We start from the raw sequence: 13956 nt of genomic DNA on the forward strand, positions 1-13956 counted from the left end.
AGCTGCCAAAACATTGAGAAGTGGCATATTCCAAACACATGGCAGTGCAGAGGAGAACAAATAGTGTGGGAGCTTTGCAGCCGTATTTCCATCAATATAATATGGGAATATTTCCTATTTGTGAGTGTAGATGTGAGTGTGCAGGTGGGAGCCTGGGTGTGAGAAAGGGAGAAAGAGAGAGGGAGAAAGAACGAGAAAGAGTTTATGTTTTAATCGCTAGGTCAGAGCTGCAACTTAAAAAGAAACTTCTTGGCTCACTGAGCCGTACCTTAGGATGGACTCTGTTTGGGCTAGATTGAGTTTTATGTCAAACCTGGGGAAATCTCAAGGAAGTCGGATGGAATATTGTTTTCATCCCATCAGGAGACTGGAGTTCACCACTGTGCCCAGAGGGTCAGATACGTGGTAACTGCGAGTTCCCTCAGATCAATCCGCTTTTAACCCTTCTTTTCTCTTTTCTTTCTAATTTTGTTGTGGGATGAGACCCAGTTTATTATCTCTCCTATGGGATCTGTTCTTTGCAAGAAATGGGAAATTTTAAAACATCATAATTTATCAGTGCATCTAAGAAGCTTACTAAATGATACCACCAAGTTGCTTTTGGTGACTCTGAGGCCAGTGTCTAACACATGGAGTGGCCCTCAGGGACCCTGGGCTGCCCAGGCAGCCACAACAGCCACAAAGCTTCCTGAAAGAAACTTTTTAAAGGGACTTTGGGGGCCTAGAATCCAGTCCCTGGAAACCAATATTAAAAGATTCACACCAATGAGGGCAGATTTATATTACTCTGTCTTGTTTAGAGAAGACGTCCTGTTGGTCTCAGATTCACCTGCACGGTATGTTCTCAATAATTAATTGCCTGTTGATTGAAGGAAGACAGAGTGAAGCTAAAGTCATGACTCCAATTTGAGATGTGGGCTTGGGATGTAAATGGTCCTTTGGACACTGAGTCATGCCACTGTGAGCGTGCAAGTCTGTTTAATGGAGGGGGGCTGTCATTCCAGTTCAGAAGTATTCAGCCTTTTCTATACCTTTTGCAACTAAAAACCTCTTATTGAAGCACACTGTATAAACAGATGCAGCAGGATTTGTTCTGGCTGGAGCCTGAGGGAGTGGGAGGTGTTCTCCCAAGCTCCAAATCTGACTCATTCATGCCTTGCCATGCCCCAGAAACAGCCCCTGCCCTGCTCCACCGAGAGGGCATGTGGGCAGTTTGCACAAACCAGAACCAACCCACTAAAAAACAGGGTTGTCACTTTAAAACAAGACTCTATCCTAACAATAATCCCTTAGAAGCCAACATATCAAAATTGAGACCACAAGGCATTATACTAAAAATGCAAGACTGGTTCCGCACAGGGTGAGCAGTCACCTTCAACTGGACCAAAATTAAACAGGTTATCGGTGTAGGGACCACGGCAGTGGAGAAAGGGGTGGGGAACCAGGCGTATGCAGTAAGCAACTGTATGGGCACAGGGCTGACTTTTTAAGGCCATGGGGAAATAAGAACCAGGCAGACAGTGTGGGGAAATGTTAGTGGCTCCTGGGGCCTCAGGACTCACTAAAGGGTCCCTGAAGGCTGAACACTCCTGACAGGTGCCCCAGACAGAAGGAAGTGAGGGAGGAGATCAAGAGGCATTTTCTTTGTATAGGGAAACCTCACAAGGAGACACCAAGCAGGATGCAAGGGTGCCATCTTTATGTCCACATTACAAATGACAACTTTAAACTTAACTTGATCAAGGTCCCACGATCAGAACTGGTAGAACCAGGATTTGAACTCAGAGTTGCCTGGATTTAGAGCCTTCAGCCTTTTAATCTTACATTCTTATCTACAAAGTATCAACTGAATTAAAACCACTTTCTTGATGAAGAGACTCTTTCCAAGTGCTCTATTGCCATTTGGTTTTGTGCCACTCTCTTGCCGTAACACACGTAGTGGTTACGGTGGCTGGGGAGCTGGGTGTGGTGTGTGGGTCCAGACCCCTGAGGAACCAGAGGGCTGGGCAGGAAGATTCTTCTGAGCTCAAGAGTCCCTCTGGGTGTGGAGGTTTGAGTAAGGAGTGAGTAAACCAAAGGCTATTCAGAAGTAGGGCAAATAATAGCAGAACAAAAGAGCTGAGTTAACAAATGAGTGAGAACACAAACCCATGAATGAAGAAAGAAATGAAATTTGTTGGTGGAGGGAAAGCATGTAAGGACAGAGGGAGCGCATTGCTTCATTCTTAGTAACTGGGCAGGGTTCTTATTCAGGGCTCTGATGCCACAAGAGAAAAGCCTCAAGCCTCCCATCCTCTCATTATTTTTTTCAGCTTCCTAGAGGTATAACTGACAAATTGTATACCTAAGGTATACAGTGTGATGATTTGATATGTGTATACATTGTGAGCAGATGACCGCGTTCAAGTTAACACACCCACTACCTCACACAGCTGCTTTAACTACAGTCACCATGCTGTATGTTAGATCTCCAGGACTCGTTCATCTTATAACTGGAAGTTTGCACCCTTTGACCAGCATCCCCCCATTTCCCCACCCACCCCCAGCCCCTGGAAACTACCACCCTACTGTCTGGTTCTGTGAGTTCCCTCCACGCTGCACCCCCATTCTCTTGGCTTCCTTCCGCCACACGTTGGGTGGTCATGGTGGAACAGGGTAAGTCTGTTTGTGATGCTTTCAGAGGCTTTGGAGGAGGTCTTGTGCAACCCTTTTTCAATCTGGTGAGGAGGACTCCCTTTGAATTTATCCCAAATAGAGTCTGAATGCCAGCTTCACAAGCTACTAGACTTATGACCTGGAAGAACAAAGTGCTTAAACAGCAGGAGTCTATTTTCAACAGTTCTGGAGGCTGTGGTTAAGACGTGGACAGGTTTGGTTTCTCCTAAAGCCTCTCTCCTTGGCTTGCTGATGACTGCCTCCTTGGCTGTGTCCTCACAAGTTCTTCCCCTTGTGTGTCTGTCTCGCAATCTCCATTATAAGAAGACCAGTGATGTTCGCCCACCCTAACAGCCTCATTTTAACTTAGTTGCCTCTTTAAAGCCTCTTTCTTCAAATACAGTCACATTCTGAGGTACTAGGGGTTAGGACTTCAACATATGATTGCGAGGGGGTGGGAAGGGGGGCTGCAGGCACAATTCAGCCCATCACACAATGTGATGGGAGGGTTGTCAGGGCAGCTGTCTTAGATTCTATCAAAAAGAAAGGTTGACTTGCTGACATTTTATGGCTATGGGTAAGAATAACTTTCCAGGCATAAAGAAGATAACATTCATCTTGTTGAGGGCATGGGCAATCTGAGAACCCCAGCACTGGAGTTTTCTAAAGAACCCACAAAATGTCCACAAGAGAAAGTCAGAGGCAGAGACCGCAAAGCCAGAGAACCACAGTAGGAGGCAGGTGAGAACCTTCCTACTGCCACACTGCTCCCTCCTCCCTTCTTGCCCCATCCTGCCTCCATCACTAAGTAGTTATGACTTTGACTGACTAGCGGGCCTTAACATTCTAAATCCCGAATGTTTCTTAAAAATATAAAGATGGTTTTTTTTTTCTCTGAGAGGGAAAGAAATTCATCAGTCTCTTGAAGTTCTCATGCAGGATCAGAAGATCTTCTGCCACTAAATATATTTTCAGAGGAGAGTGGGAGAGTTAAAAAAAAAAAAGCTACACAGACTTAGATCCCTTGTCTCACTTAGTCTGCAGGCTACCTGTCTTAGGGATCATTCTCTAGTTCCAGCTATTGTCTCAGATAGAGGTCTGATTGGCTTCGCTGTGGACCAGGTATGTAACTTGACACCAGTCCCCAAGCCTAGGAAAATAAGAGCTTTGACTGACCAGACTTGGATTAATGCCCACCCGCGAAGTGAGAGGAAGTGCATGGCTTCCCACTTTCCCAAACCAGACGGAGAGTGGAGAAGAGTTACTTCTTCAAATACATACCAAGCTGGCAGAATGAAACAATGACCAGAAACTCGCAAGGCAGTGCCAACTGAAGATGCAAATATTTTATGGTTAGAATGTGACAAGCAGAATGAGAAATGTCCCCAGTCTACAAAGCAGCGATCCTGCTTTCAGTCGTGATGCTGAAGGAAGATTAATAAAATGGCCGCACTTAGGCTAACAGATTGCTTATTCTTATGCTTGCCCTTAAAATGGTCAACTAAGCTGACCGACTGGCTGCTATTCGCAACTGGAGGCCTGTTGTTAAAACTAAAGCTATTAATTTTACTTTTTCTACTTTATTCCGGTCATTGGAAGTATTAATCATGCTTGGTCTCTGCGGAGAAGTTCACGGGACTGTAACCTTACAAAATAGCCTGAATTACCAAGAAGACCACGCCTTGGATTCATTAGGTAAAGAGATCAAAAGAGCTACAATCACTAGCCTCTATGGACGTGGTCACCTGGAGACACCATGACACCACTCTGATCTTATGAGAAAAAAATGATTCTGTTGATTGTTATCGATGTTTTATTGTTTGAGCCATGGCTATGTAACCACCCCACCCCGTTCCCAAGACGGGTTCACAGTTTTGAAGGCACCAATCTGCTGTGAGCCCCCTTTGCCCCGCAAAGCAATAAAGCTGCCTCTTTTCCTCTAAGCTCTAAGACCCGGTCTCTGAGTTATTTGGCTCATCAGGGACGGGGGCAGATCTTCCGGCAACAACGCTGTCACTAACTAGCTGTGTGACAGCAGCCACCCCACTTAGCCTCTCTGAGCCTCAGTATCTTCACCTACACAGTAATAGGTATGTGCTAGATCCTTTCCCACTTACAACTCTATCTATGGCAGAAATGGAAAGATTTTGTTTCTGGAGGAAGGGGTCTGACTTTGCAGCCAATTTATGCTGACTCAAATCTGTGGCAAACAATCTGTCACAATCCAAAAATAAAACCACAAACTCTGGAAAGTTAACTGAAATGTGGATGACTTACAGAAATGTAATTTCAGTGCTTCCCTTTTACCTGTTGGATATAATCATGTCATAGCTGCCTACATTTTTTTCTTTTTTGCTTCTAAAACATTTTATAAACCAGGAGAAGGTCAGACACTTTTGTAAGCCCAGCAAAACCGCTGTCTTTCTTTAAATTGCATCATCTGTCCCCCTCCAGAATGTGATTCAAAATGACTGGAGAAAAAAAAAAAAAATAATGCAACAATGGAGAGAATATCCTATAATCTTTTAACACCCTCTGCACAGTCATTTTCTGCCTATTCCTGCATCACAGATTCTTGACACTTCATGCCATTAAGGCAGATACTGCCTTTTTGTTTGATATTGTTCGGAACATGCGATTTTCCCAAGGGCAGGTTGTAGCTAAACATTTTCATCTACCCCACCCTTTCTTCCTGAGAAAGGCTACGGCAGACCTCTCAGTTTCAGTTACATGAACTAGCCTGGGATTTGCAAGGTTCAGAGATTTTACCTTTCAGAATGCTCAATGCCGTAAATCCTGTTGGAGGAGGCTCTTTGGCTCTTCAGTAGTGACCATTTTGCTTCCAATATTTTTTTGGGTGAAAGATCCAGAAATGACTCTAGCTTCCCACCTCCATCACCATTTAAACTTTCTTTTGAAGCTTCTGTCCATCTTTTAGATATAAAGGTTTACGATCAGATTCTCAGGCCCCCAAGAAGGAGCTCTCTGTGGGATGGAGAGATGGCACTGTGCAACATGCTAGCCTTCCATTCTTACGCTGTCCTCACCCATCCTGATTATTATTAGAAATGGTAAGAGAACAAAAAGGAATTAGGAGGCCAGCCTTTTGAAGGGAAAACAAACATCCCTTTGGGAGTGATGTTATGGGGCTGTCATTCCCGTGGCACTGAGCCCTGTATCCCTTCCCCATGCGGAACTAACCCCACGCAGCCCTCCTTTGATGTTCATGGGCCAAATGAAGGAAGAATATCCCAGCGCCTCTGTGCAGAGGCCCCACCTTCCTCCTTTCCACCCTTTCCCCAACAGTGAACTACTGTTCTTTGCCACAGCTGCTTCTCTGGCAGCCTCTGACCTTAAAAGCACAGTGGGATATAGAAGGATTACTGATGTGAAGGTGCTGTTAGGGGCCTCAAGTACTTACATGGATTAATTTTCACAACTCTCTGAAGTTTTCACTTTTATGTCCCCGTTGCAGTCATGAGATGAAGAAAGTGAAAGCTAGACTCGTTATTCCACCCAAAGTAGCACGATTATTCACATCAGAGTTAGGAACTGGCTCTTTGATGCAAGTCTGAGTGATGCTAAAGTCAGCTCCCATGTGCAGGATCTTTATGGCATTTCTTGTGAGGGTTGGCGAGCCTGCCTGTGGTAAGGAGGCTGTATTTCTGATCTGCTTTGATGATTCTTCTCCACCTGCAGCCGTGCGATGAGCAGGGGTCTGGCTGTCTCCTGGCTTCCATCCCTGGATCACTGGTGTCCATACCTTTTCCGTGATCCCCAGATTTAGGACTGGGAAGAGCAAATGGCAAAGTCCAGTTGTGGCAAATCCAACATCAATGTTTTACACATAAAACACATTTTTTGAAGTATAACCAGGGCTTTCAAAAGACCAGGGAGACAAAGGGCAAATTCATTCTATAAGTTTTATTTGAATTCCAGATGAGTACTCAGCACCGTACTGGATCAAGGAATGTAAAATAAAAGCACAGCTTCAAATCTCAGGTTGCCATTTCTCAGTCCAGTGTGTGAAACAAGCAAGTAAGTGGCAGGGGGAGGGGGGCGGTTAACAATTGAAAACAATGCATTCTAAGTGAGAGATTCACTGACTGAGTAGCTACAGGACACATAGGAACCAACTGACTAGAAGAGTGGTAGAGAGATGTGTGTGGTAAGACTTCTGAATTGAGGCGACCACTGACTTACGTCGTAAAGAAACAATCACCAAAGTTAACATTATAAAAAAATATAGTTCTTCCTCCCCCTTCAGCGTCTGTGCCTACAATCTCCCTGGACTTTCATTCTTTATTTCTCCAAATCTTCCTTTGATTTTTCCCTTGGCCATAATTGCACTGTTAAAAATTTTTTAGATCTAAAGTTTTCTTCTTCTACCCTATTCCTTAAGATTTGATTTGCCTAAAAATGGGCATGTCCTTTGATGTTGGAGGACATGAGCCCTAATAAAACTATTTTATGTCTGAAAATCAGCTGAGAGTGGCTTAGAAATCTTGAAATGTTATAAAAGAAGCATAATCACTCCACTTGGTCCAACAAGACCTTGAACACCAGAGCTCAGGAGATCATGGATCTGATCATCACCAGGCAGAGAAATATTTGGGTAAATTTTTGGCTGGTAGGGCCAATGAATGAGCGAGATGACAGCTTCTTGATTGCCTGACTGAGCCTGGTGCCCAGTTATTATGGTTCACTGGTTCGGAATAAGGAGGATTCTGTAGCTAGACTGCCTGGCTGTGAATCTTCATGCTACTAGCTGTGTAACTTTGTCAAGTTAGTTACATTTTCTGAGCTTCAATTTTCTCACCTACAAGAAGGGGAAAGTCAAACTAGTCTTGTAGGGCTATTGAGAGAAGGAAATGAGATAAGTCATTGAGTGCGTTTAGAATAGTGCTTCGAGTGAACTAAATGTTCTTGGAGGGATGCTGCTGTCCTGTGGTGTTCTGTGGTGTATGATACTGTTCCGTGATATTCTGTGGTGCTCTGTGATGTCCTGTTGTCACCGAGTCCAAGCTTGTTCTGCTCACTGCCCGACAGGCCAATAAATAGGGAGACGAGGTGCTAGGGCAAGGAATAACGACTTTATTCCGAAAGCCAGCAGACTGAGATGGCAGACTAACACCCTGGAGTACCATCTTCTCCCAAGTCAGAATTTAGGCTCCTTTTATATCAAAAAGGGGGGGGAGTGTGGTTGACTGTTGCAAACTGCTTGATGTCAGAATCCTTTGTTCTTGCAGCTGTCCTTTTAGGTCAGATCCTGGTGTTCCTGCAAACCTCCAACAGGACAAGTGTTATTTTCTATTCTAAAACTTTTTATCTTTATATGAATGGGAAAGTGTTACACCCTTAAAGGTCAGAGCCTTGAGAATAGGCTATCCAGGCTGTAGGCAACATTTTTTTTTACAAAATGTGCAGAACCAGTATGACTCAGCACAGGAAACAGAGCACGGGGTTAAAGTCAAAGGAAGAGATTTACTATGGAGTCAGATTTGTTCTATTACACTCTGGTGCAAGTAAGTGATTGAAATTAATTTGCATCATTTGAGGGCTTTAAAAAAACTATCATTTAGAGTTTTTCCTTTAAAGACAAAAGAAATAAATTCCAATAAATAAAATACATACAAACAAAATGTCACAATGCATATTATATAACTTCATTTTTTTTAGACACAAGGAATAAAATATAATAAATGAAATAAAATAGTGTATGCTACTTTTTTAATCAAGTTTCAGTTAAACATCTACAATGCCACTTGGGACCCAGGCAGTAACACAGAACTGGGAGACAGAATACAGAGGACATTAGCCACACTCTGCCAATGGTAATTTAGCATCCATTCAAGTGTTTCCATTTCTTCATGCCTCTGGGAAATGAAGTTACTGGACTAGAAGATCACTAGGTCCTTTCCCAACTCTGACATTCTGTGGTTACATGAATTTGGGATGACTGAACATTCAACACAATGCTAAGCCATGTGCTCTTACGTCCACTAATTCTCACTGAATTCATACAGGCTGACTCTGAATCAATCACCAGGTAACCAATGTCACTGTGGGCTCCTGTCCTGCATTTGAAATCAGTCTTCTCTGTTTGTCCCTCTGTCCCTGACTATTAGCTTAAAGATTAATCATGATGTCTGGCAACTCAGGGGTGAAAGGCAATTTAGTTCATATAATTAGCACCAACTCCACTTTGGGATTAAATACATTCAAATTTCTAACCTCAGCTCTAAGCCAAGTTTTTTTTCACATTCTTCTCCATCCTGTTCTGTCATTGATGGCAAATTTTAACATTTATCTGATGGAAATGATTTTTTTTTAATAATGTAAGGGATGGGCAAATCATAACTATGGAGTTCTTAGATTAGCTATGTCACTGAAAGACTGAGAAAAAGAGCATATGGAAAATTCAAAGTCAAGGTCAAGAGAAAGATACTTTCTTTGCTGTCTAAAGATACTTTTGTTTTTTACAACAATGACAAAAAATAAAGACACTTTATTATTTTTGTTGATATTGTTATTATTAATCTAAGACATTCATTAGTAGATCAGAAATGTGATGGACACTCGTTACATCCTAGGAACCCTGTGAAGCATTTTACAAACATTATTTCATTTAAAGAGTAATGCAATTAGTTAAGTTTCACTATTAATTCCTTCTTAATGATAAAGAAACTGAAATTTAGAAAGATTGGCTACCTTGTACCAAATCACACGGTCAATGAATACAGAACAGGGATTTGAAACCAGATTGCTGGGTTTCAAGGGTTTATGTGATTATGTAGAACATTATGTTTGTTTTTGCTGTTTTTAATTTTATTGAGGTACAGTCAGTTACAGTGTGTCAATTTCTGGTGTATAGCACAATGTCCCAGTCATGTATATACATGCATATATTCATTTTCATATTCTTTTTCATTAAAGATTATTATAGGATATTCCCTGTGTTATGCAAAAGAAACTTTTTTAAAATCTATTTTAATATATAGTGGCTAATATTTGCAAATCTCAAACTCCTAAATTTATCCCTTCCCATCCCTTTTCCCCGGTAACCATAAGATTGTTTACTATGTCTGTGAGTCAGTTTCTGTTTTGTAGATGAGTTAATTAGTGTCCTTTTATTCTTTTTTTTTCAGATTCCACATATGAGTGATACCATGTGGTATTTTTCTTTCTCTTTCTGGCTTACTTCACTAAGAATGACGATCTCTAGGTCCATCCATGGTGCTGCAAATGAAAGTATTTTGTTCTTTTTTTATGACCAAGTAGTATTCCATTGTATAAATATACCACAACTTCTTTATCTAGTCATCTGTTGATGGACATTTAGGTTGCTTCCACGTCTTGGCTGTTGTATATAGTGCTGCTGTGAACATTGCGGTGCACATATCTTTTCGAATTAAAGTTCCCTCTGGATATATACTCAGAAGTGGGATTGCTGGATCATATTATGTAGAACATTATGTTGCTATCAATAGCCACCATCAGCTGTTTGAAAGATTGCTAAATGAGAAAAGTTTAAAAATTGATCTAAGATAATACCCTTAGTAAGCAGTGGAACCAGAATTTAGACTCTGACTCCAAAGGTCAAGAGCTTTATACCTTTGCACTTTGAAAGGGAAGTCATTTACAGTATTGCTATGTGGCAATGGATTTGTAACTAGTTAAAATTTAAGCACCTCCCCAGGTGTCATCAGAATGTAGGCAACCTGTTATTAAGGAAAAATATTCAAATAAGTAAGCTAGGAAGTAAAATGAAAAGGCACAATATTTCAAAAATACAGACAAGGGACAATCACTGATATCTTCAAGGGAACATAAGGCTTTTCTTCAAAATCGTCCAAGGGAGAAGGTATCGTTTTCAGCTTATAATATCCTTGTCAGTTTATCATGGAGGATGGTAATTAATAATCAAATCATGACGTACTCATTATTTAAAATTATTCAGCCTCCTTTTCTCTGGTTCTTGTTAATTCAGTAACTGAGTTTTGTGTGTCCTCTAGAATTCTCTCCAGGCCAACAACACAACTTGACTAAATATTAGGCACTTACAAAGTACAGTACCATTATTAAGAAACAGTAAGACAAAAGGAAACCATGGTAAATAAATACAATGCATGATCATGAATTAAGTTTTGGATCATGGGGGGGTGTCATAAGGGATATTAGAGGGACAATTGGAGAGAATTGCATATGGATTTTTCATATTAGATACTAGTATTTTATCAATTTAAGATTTTCTAAATGAAATAACTATACTGGGGCTTTGTGAAATAATTATATTGTTTTTAGGGAAAAGATACTGAAGTATTTTGGGGTAAAAGTGCATGATATTCAAGAGTTACTCTTATAAGTTTGTCTTAGAGAAGAAATGAATCTATACAGAGAATGAAAATGAAAATGACAATGTGGGAAAATGTTAAAAATCAGTGGGTAAAAGATATATGAGAGTTCCTTGTATTGCTATTAACAGTTCCCTAAAAAAGTTTGAAATTATTTTAAATAAGTTTAAAAAATTAGTTGGCAGCCTAATTAGACTTTTATTTTCATATTTAATATATTTTTCTAAACCTGATGAATCTTTAAATAAGTGACTTGAGCAAAAGTAAGAAAAAATTAAAATCCTGCAACTGTAGTGAAATCACTTCAGGCTAGTAGCATGTCAGCTTTCTACAAACATTTGTATAAAACTCAGAAATGTCCATTCAAAATAAAACTGATCAGAGAGGCCGGGGCTCACCTCCTCTCACAAACACACCAAAATCACAACTACAGAACAACTATCGATAAAAAAGACTGGAACCTACCAGAAAAGATCTTCCACAACTGAAAACATAAACAAACCACAACAAAATGGGTAGGAGGGGCTGACTGGTGATATAATCAAACCCCATACCCGCCCCCCTAGGGTGGGCAAGCCACAAGCTGGAGCATAATTAGATTGCAGAGCTCCTCCCACAGGAGTGAGAGTTCTGAGCCCCACACTAGGCTCCCCAGCCCAGGGTTCAGCGCTGGGAAGAGGAATCCCCAGAGTGTTTGGCTTTGAAGGCTAGCAGGGCTTAACTGCAGAACTGGGAGATGTAGACTTCACTCTTAAGGGAAACATGCAAAATCTCGCAGTCACCTGGACCAAGGGCAAAAGCAGTAATTTCAAAGGAACCTGGACCAAGTCTATCTTTTGTTCTTGGGGGGCCTCCTGGGGAGGTGAGAGGTGGCTGTTGCTCACCCCAGGGACGTAGACACAGTGGTGGACAGACTGGGGAGTATTCATCTGCATGAACTCTCCATCTTGGAAGCAGACATCTTGCTTGGGTCATTATCGCCAAGACTTGACCCCATCCAATAGCCTGCAGGATCCAGTGCTGAGACACTCCAGGCCAAACAACTAACGGTGAGAACACATCTCCACCCACAGCAGATAGGCTGCCTAAAGACTTCCTGAGCTCACAGCTGCCTCTAGACACGCCCTTAGACACAGCGGTGCCCACCAGAGGGTCAAGATTCAGCTCCACTCGACAGTGGTCAGACACCAGCCCCTCCCACCAGGAAACCTGCACAAGCCTCTAGACCAGCCTCACCCACTTAGTGCCCAGAACTTTTTAGGAATTTAATAAATGCTTGCTGTAGGACCGAAGTCGTCTCTCTGAAATGCTGGCTATTGTTTTCAAGAATTCCTCTAGAAAATAAAATTGGTTTCTTTACCCATTTGAGAATGAGTGGATTAGCCTTTTATTTTTAAACAGACATTTATGCTCAATTTAACACTTGTTTTGAGTAACAGGGAAAGTACATCACCATAACCAAATCTCCACTTTAAAAACTCACACTGAGTAAGAATCATGCAAGATTGTTATTAAGCTTTACGATCAGATTACAGCTAAGTGTCTCAGGCATTACTTCACTGACAAGCAGACAGGCCATTCTAGGAAGCATTTCAGCAAACTCCAAGGACCTCACAACTACGGGGAGTAGAGCACATCAACGCTGCAGTTAACAGGTACGGTGAGTACTCAAGGGGTCATCAAGGGAAAGACACTAAATGACAACTGGCCTTCTGTAAAATGATGCTCCTAGACAAGTAGCTGCAAAGAAAAGCACATGACTATGACAGAGCTAGAGAGATCTTTTATCCAAATCCATTCTTTTCATTACAGGTAGGACATGGGGGTCACATATCAGAAGGCAAATGATTCTTTCAGAATAGGCTACATGGCAAGTTTCTCTGTGTAGTATTAATGTTAATATGATTCTCTTAAGTTTAAAAAAATCAAGGAAGGATCAATTTGTCATTTAAAGCCCACTAATGACATATTAGCTACTGTAGAAGCTGCTTAGCCATTGAGGGGTCGTCTCTGCTCTCTTGTCGTTTATGAGTTCTTCTGAGAAATTTTCACGGTGACCGTCTTGATTTCTGTGTATTCGTGGAGACCATATTCTCCGCTAGAGAGAGGGGGGGAAATGCACAGAATTTAGCACAGCAGTGCAAATGTACTATGGTCAATGTTTTGGTACAAGTTTGTTCCTGCCTATCTGGCTAGGGTCAATGGAAAGTTATTTTCTGTGTCCAGAAGCATTTCAAATAGTAGCTGGCCAACGATAAGATATCTGGTCTTACATAAATACCCCTCTGGGAAAATTGTTGTTTTTGCATCTACTTTGGTTATTTCAACCTTCTAGTTATTTGATCTTCAGCATTCCAAGGGAAATGTGTTAGAAGCTGGGCCAGCAATAAACTAACTGTCCTTCAAAATAATCTAATCTTTGCTACAGTTTCTTGTACAAAATAATTAGTTCTGCCAAGGGACTCTCCAGTAATGGATATTATAAAGGAAAGGGACTAGGGAAGGGTGAAACCATTTGTTGAGTCGCCACTTTGTGACACTTGCAATGCTAGGGAATAAACATGCAGTATATACTTCAACTCTATAACCACTTTAAGAGAAATATTAACATCTTCATTTTAAATGTGAGAAAATAGAGGCTCAAAAGTTAGGCAACTTGAATGGGTCTGCATGGCTAGAAACTGGTAGAGTCAGAATTCAAATGCAGGTCAGTGAGTCTCCAATTATGCTTTCTTTACTATGCCTTGCACTTTTTTGGTTGTTGTTGAACTTAAATGTATTTTAATGTAGTCTAACTTCAGGTTTTTTTCTCTTTATTGAAACATTTTTAGATTTACAGTGTTGTCTTAGTTTCTGGTGTACAGCATAGTGGTTCAGTTATACATATATATAGCTTCCTTTTCATACTCTTTTTTCATTATAGGCTATTACAAGATATTGAATATAG

General features: G+C 41.2%; 1 protein-coding gene across 1 annotated transcript in view; it reads right to left on the reverse strand.

The window, feature by feature from the left end:
• Positions 1 to 12372: 12372 nt before the first annotated feature.
• The window catches only part of LOC105083513 (aldehyde dehydrogenase 1A1), a 40690-nt gene continuing 39106 nt past the window's right edge, over positions 12373 to 13956 (reverse strand). The window contains exon 13 of the mRNA XM_010973371.3: positions 12373 to 13107. Coding sequence (XP_010971673.1) covers positions 13035 to 13107 — 73 coding nt within the window. The 3' untranslated portion in view covers positions 12373 to 13034. The remainder of the gene's footprint in view (positions 13108 to 13956) is intronic.

The sequence above is a fragment of the Camelus bactrianus genome, chromosome 10 (genome assembly GCF_048773025.1).
Source record: "Camelus bactrianus isolate YW-2024 breed Bactrian camel chromosome 10, ASM4877302v1, whole genome shotgun sequence".
Lineage (NCBI taxonomy): Eukaryota > Metazoa > Chordata > Mammalia > Artiodactyla > Camelidae > Camelus > Camelus bactrianus.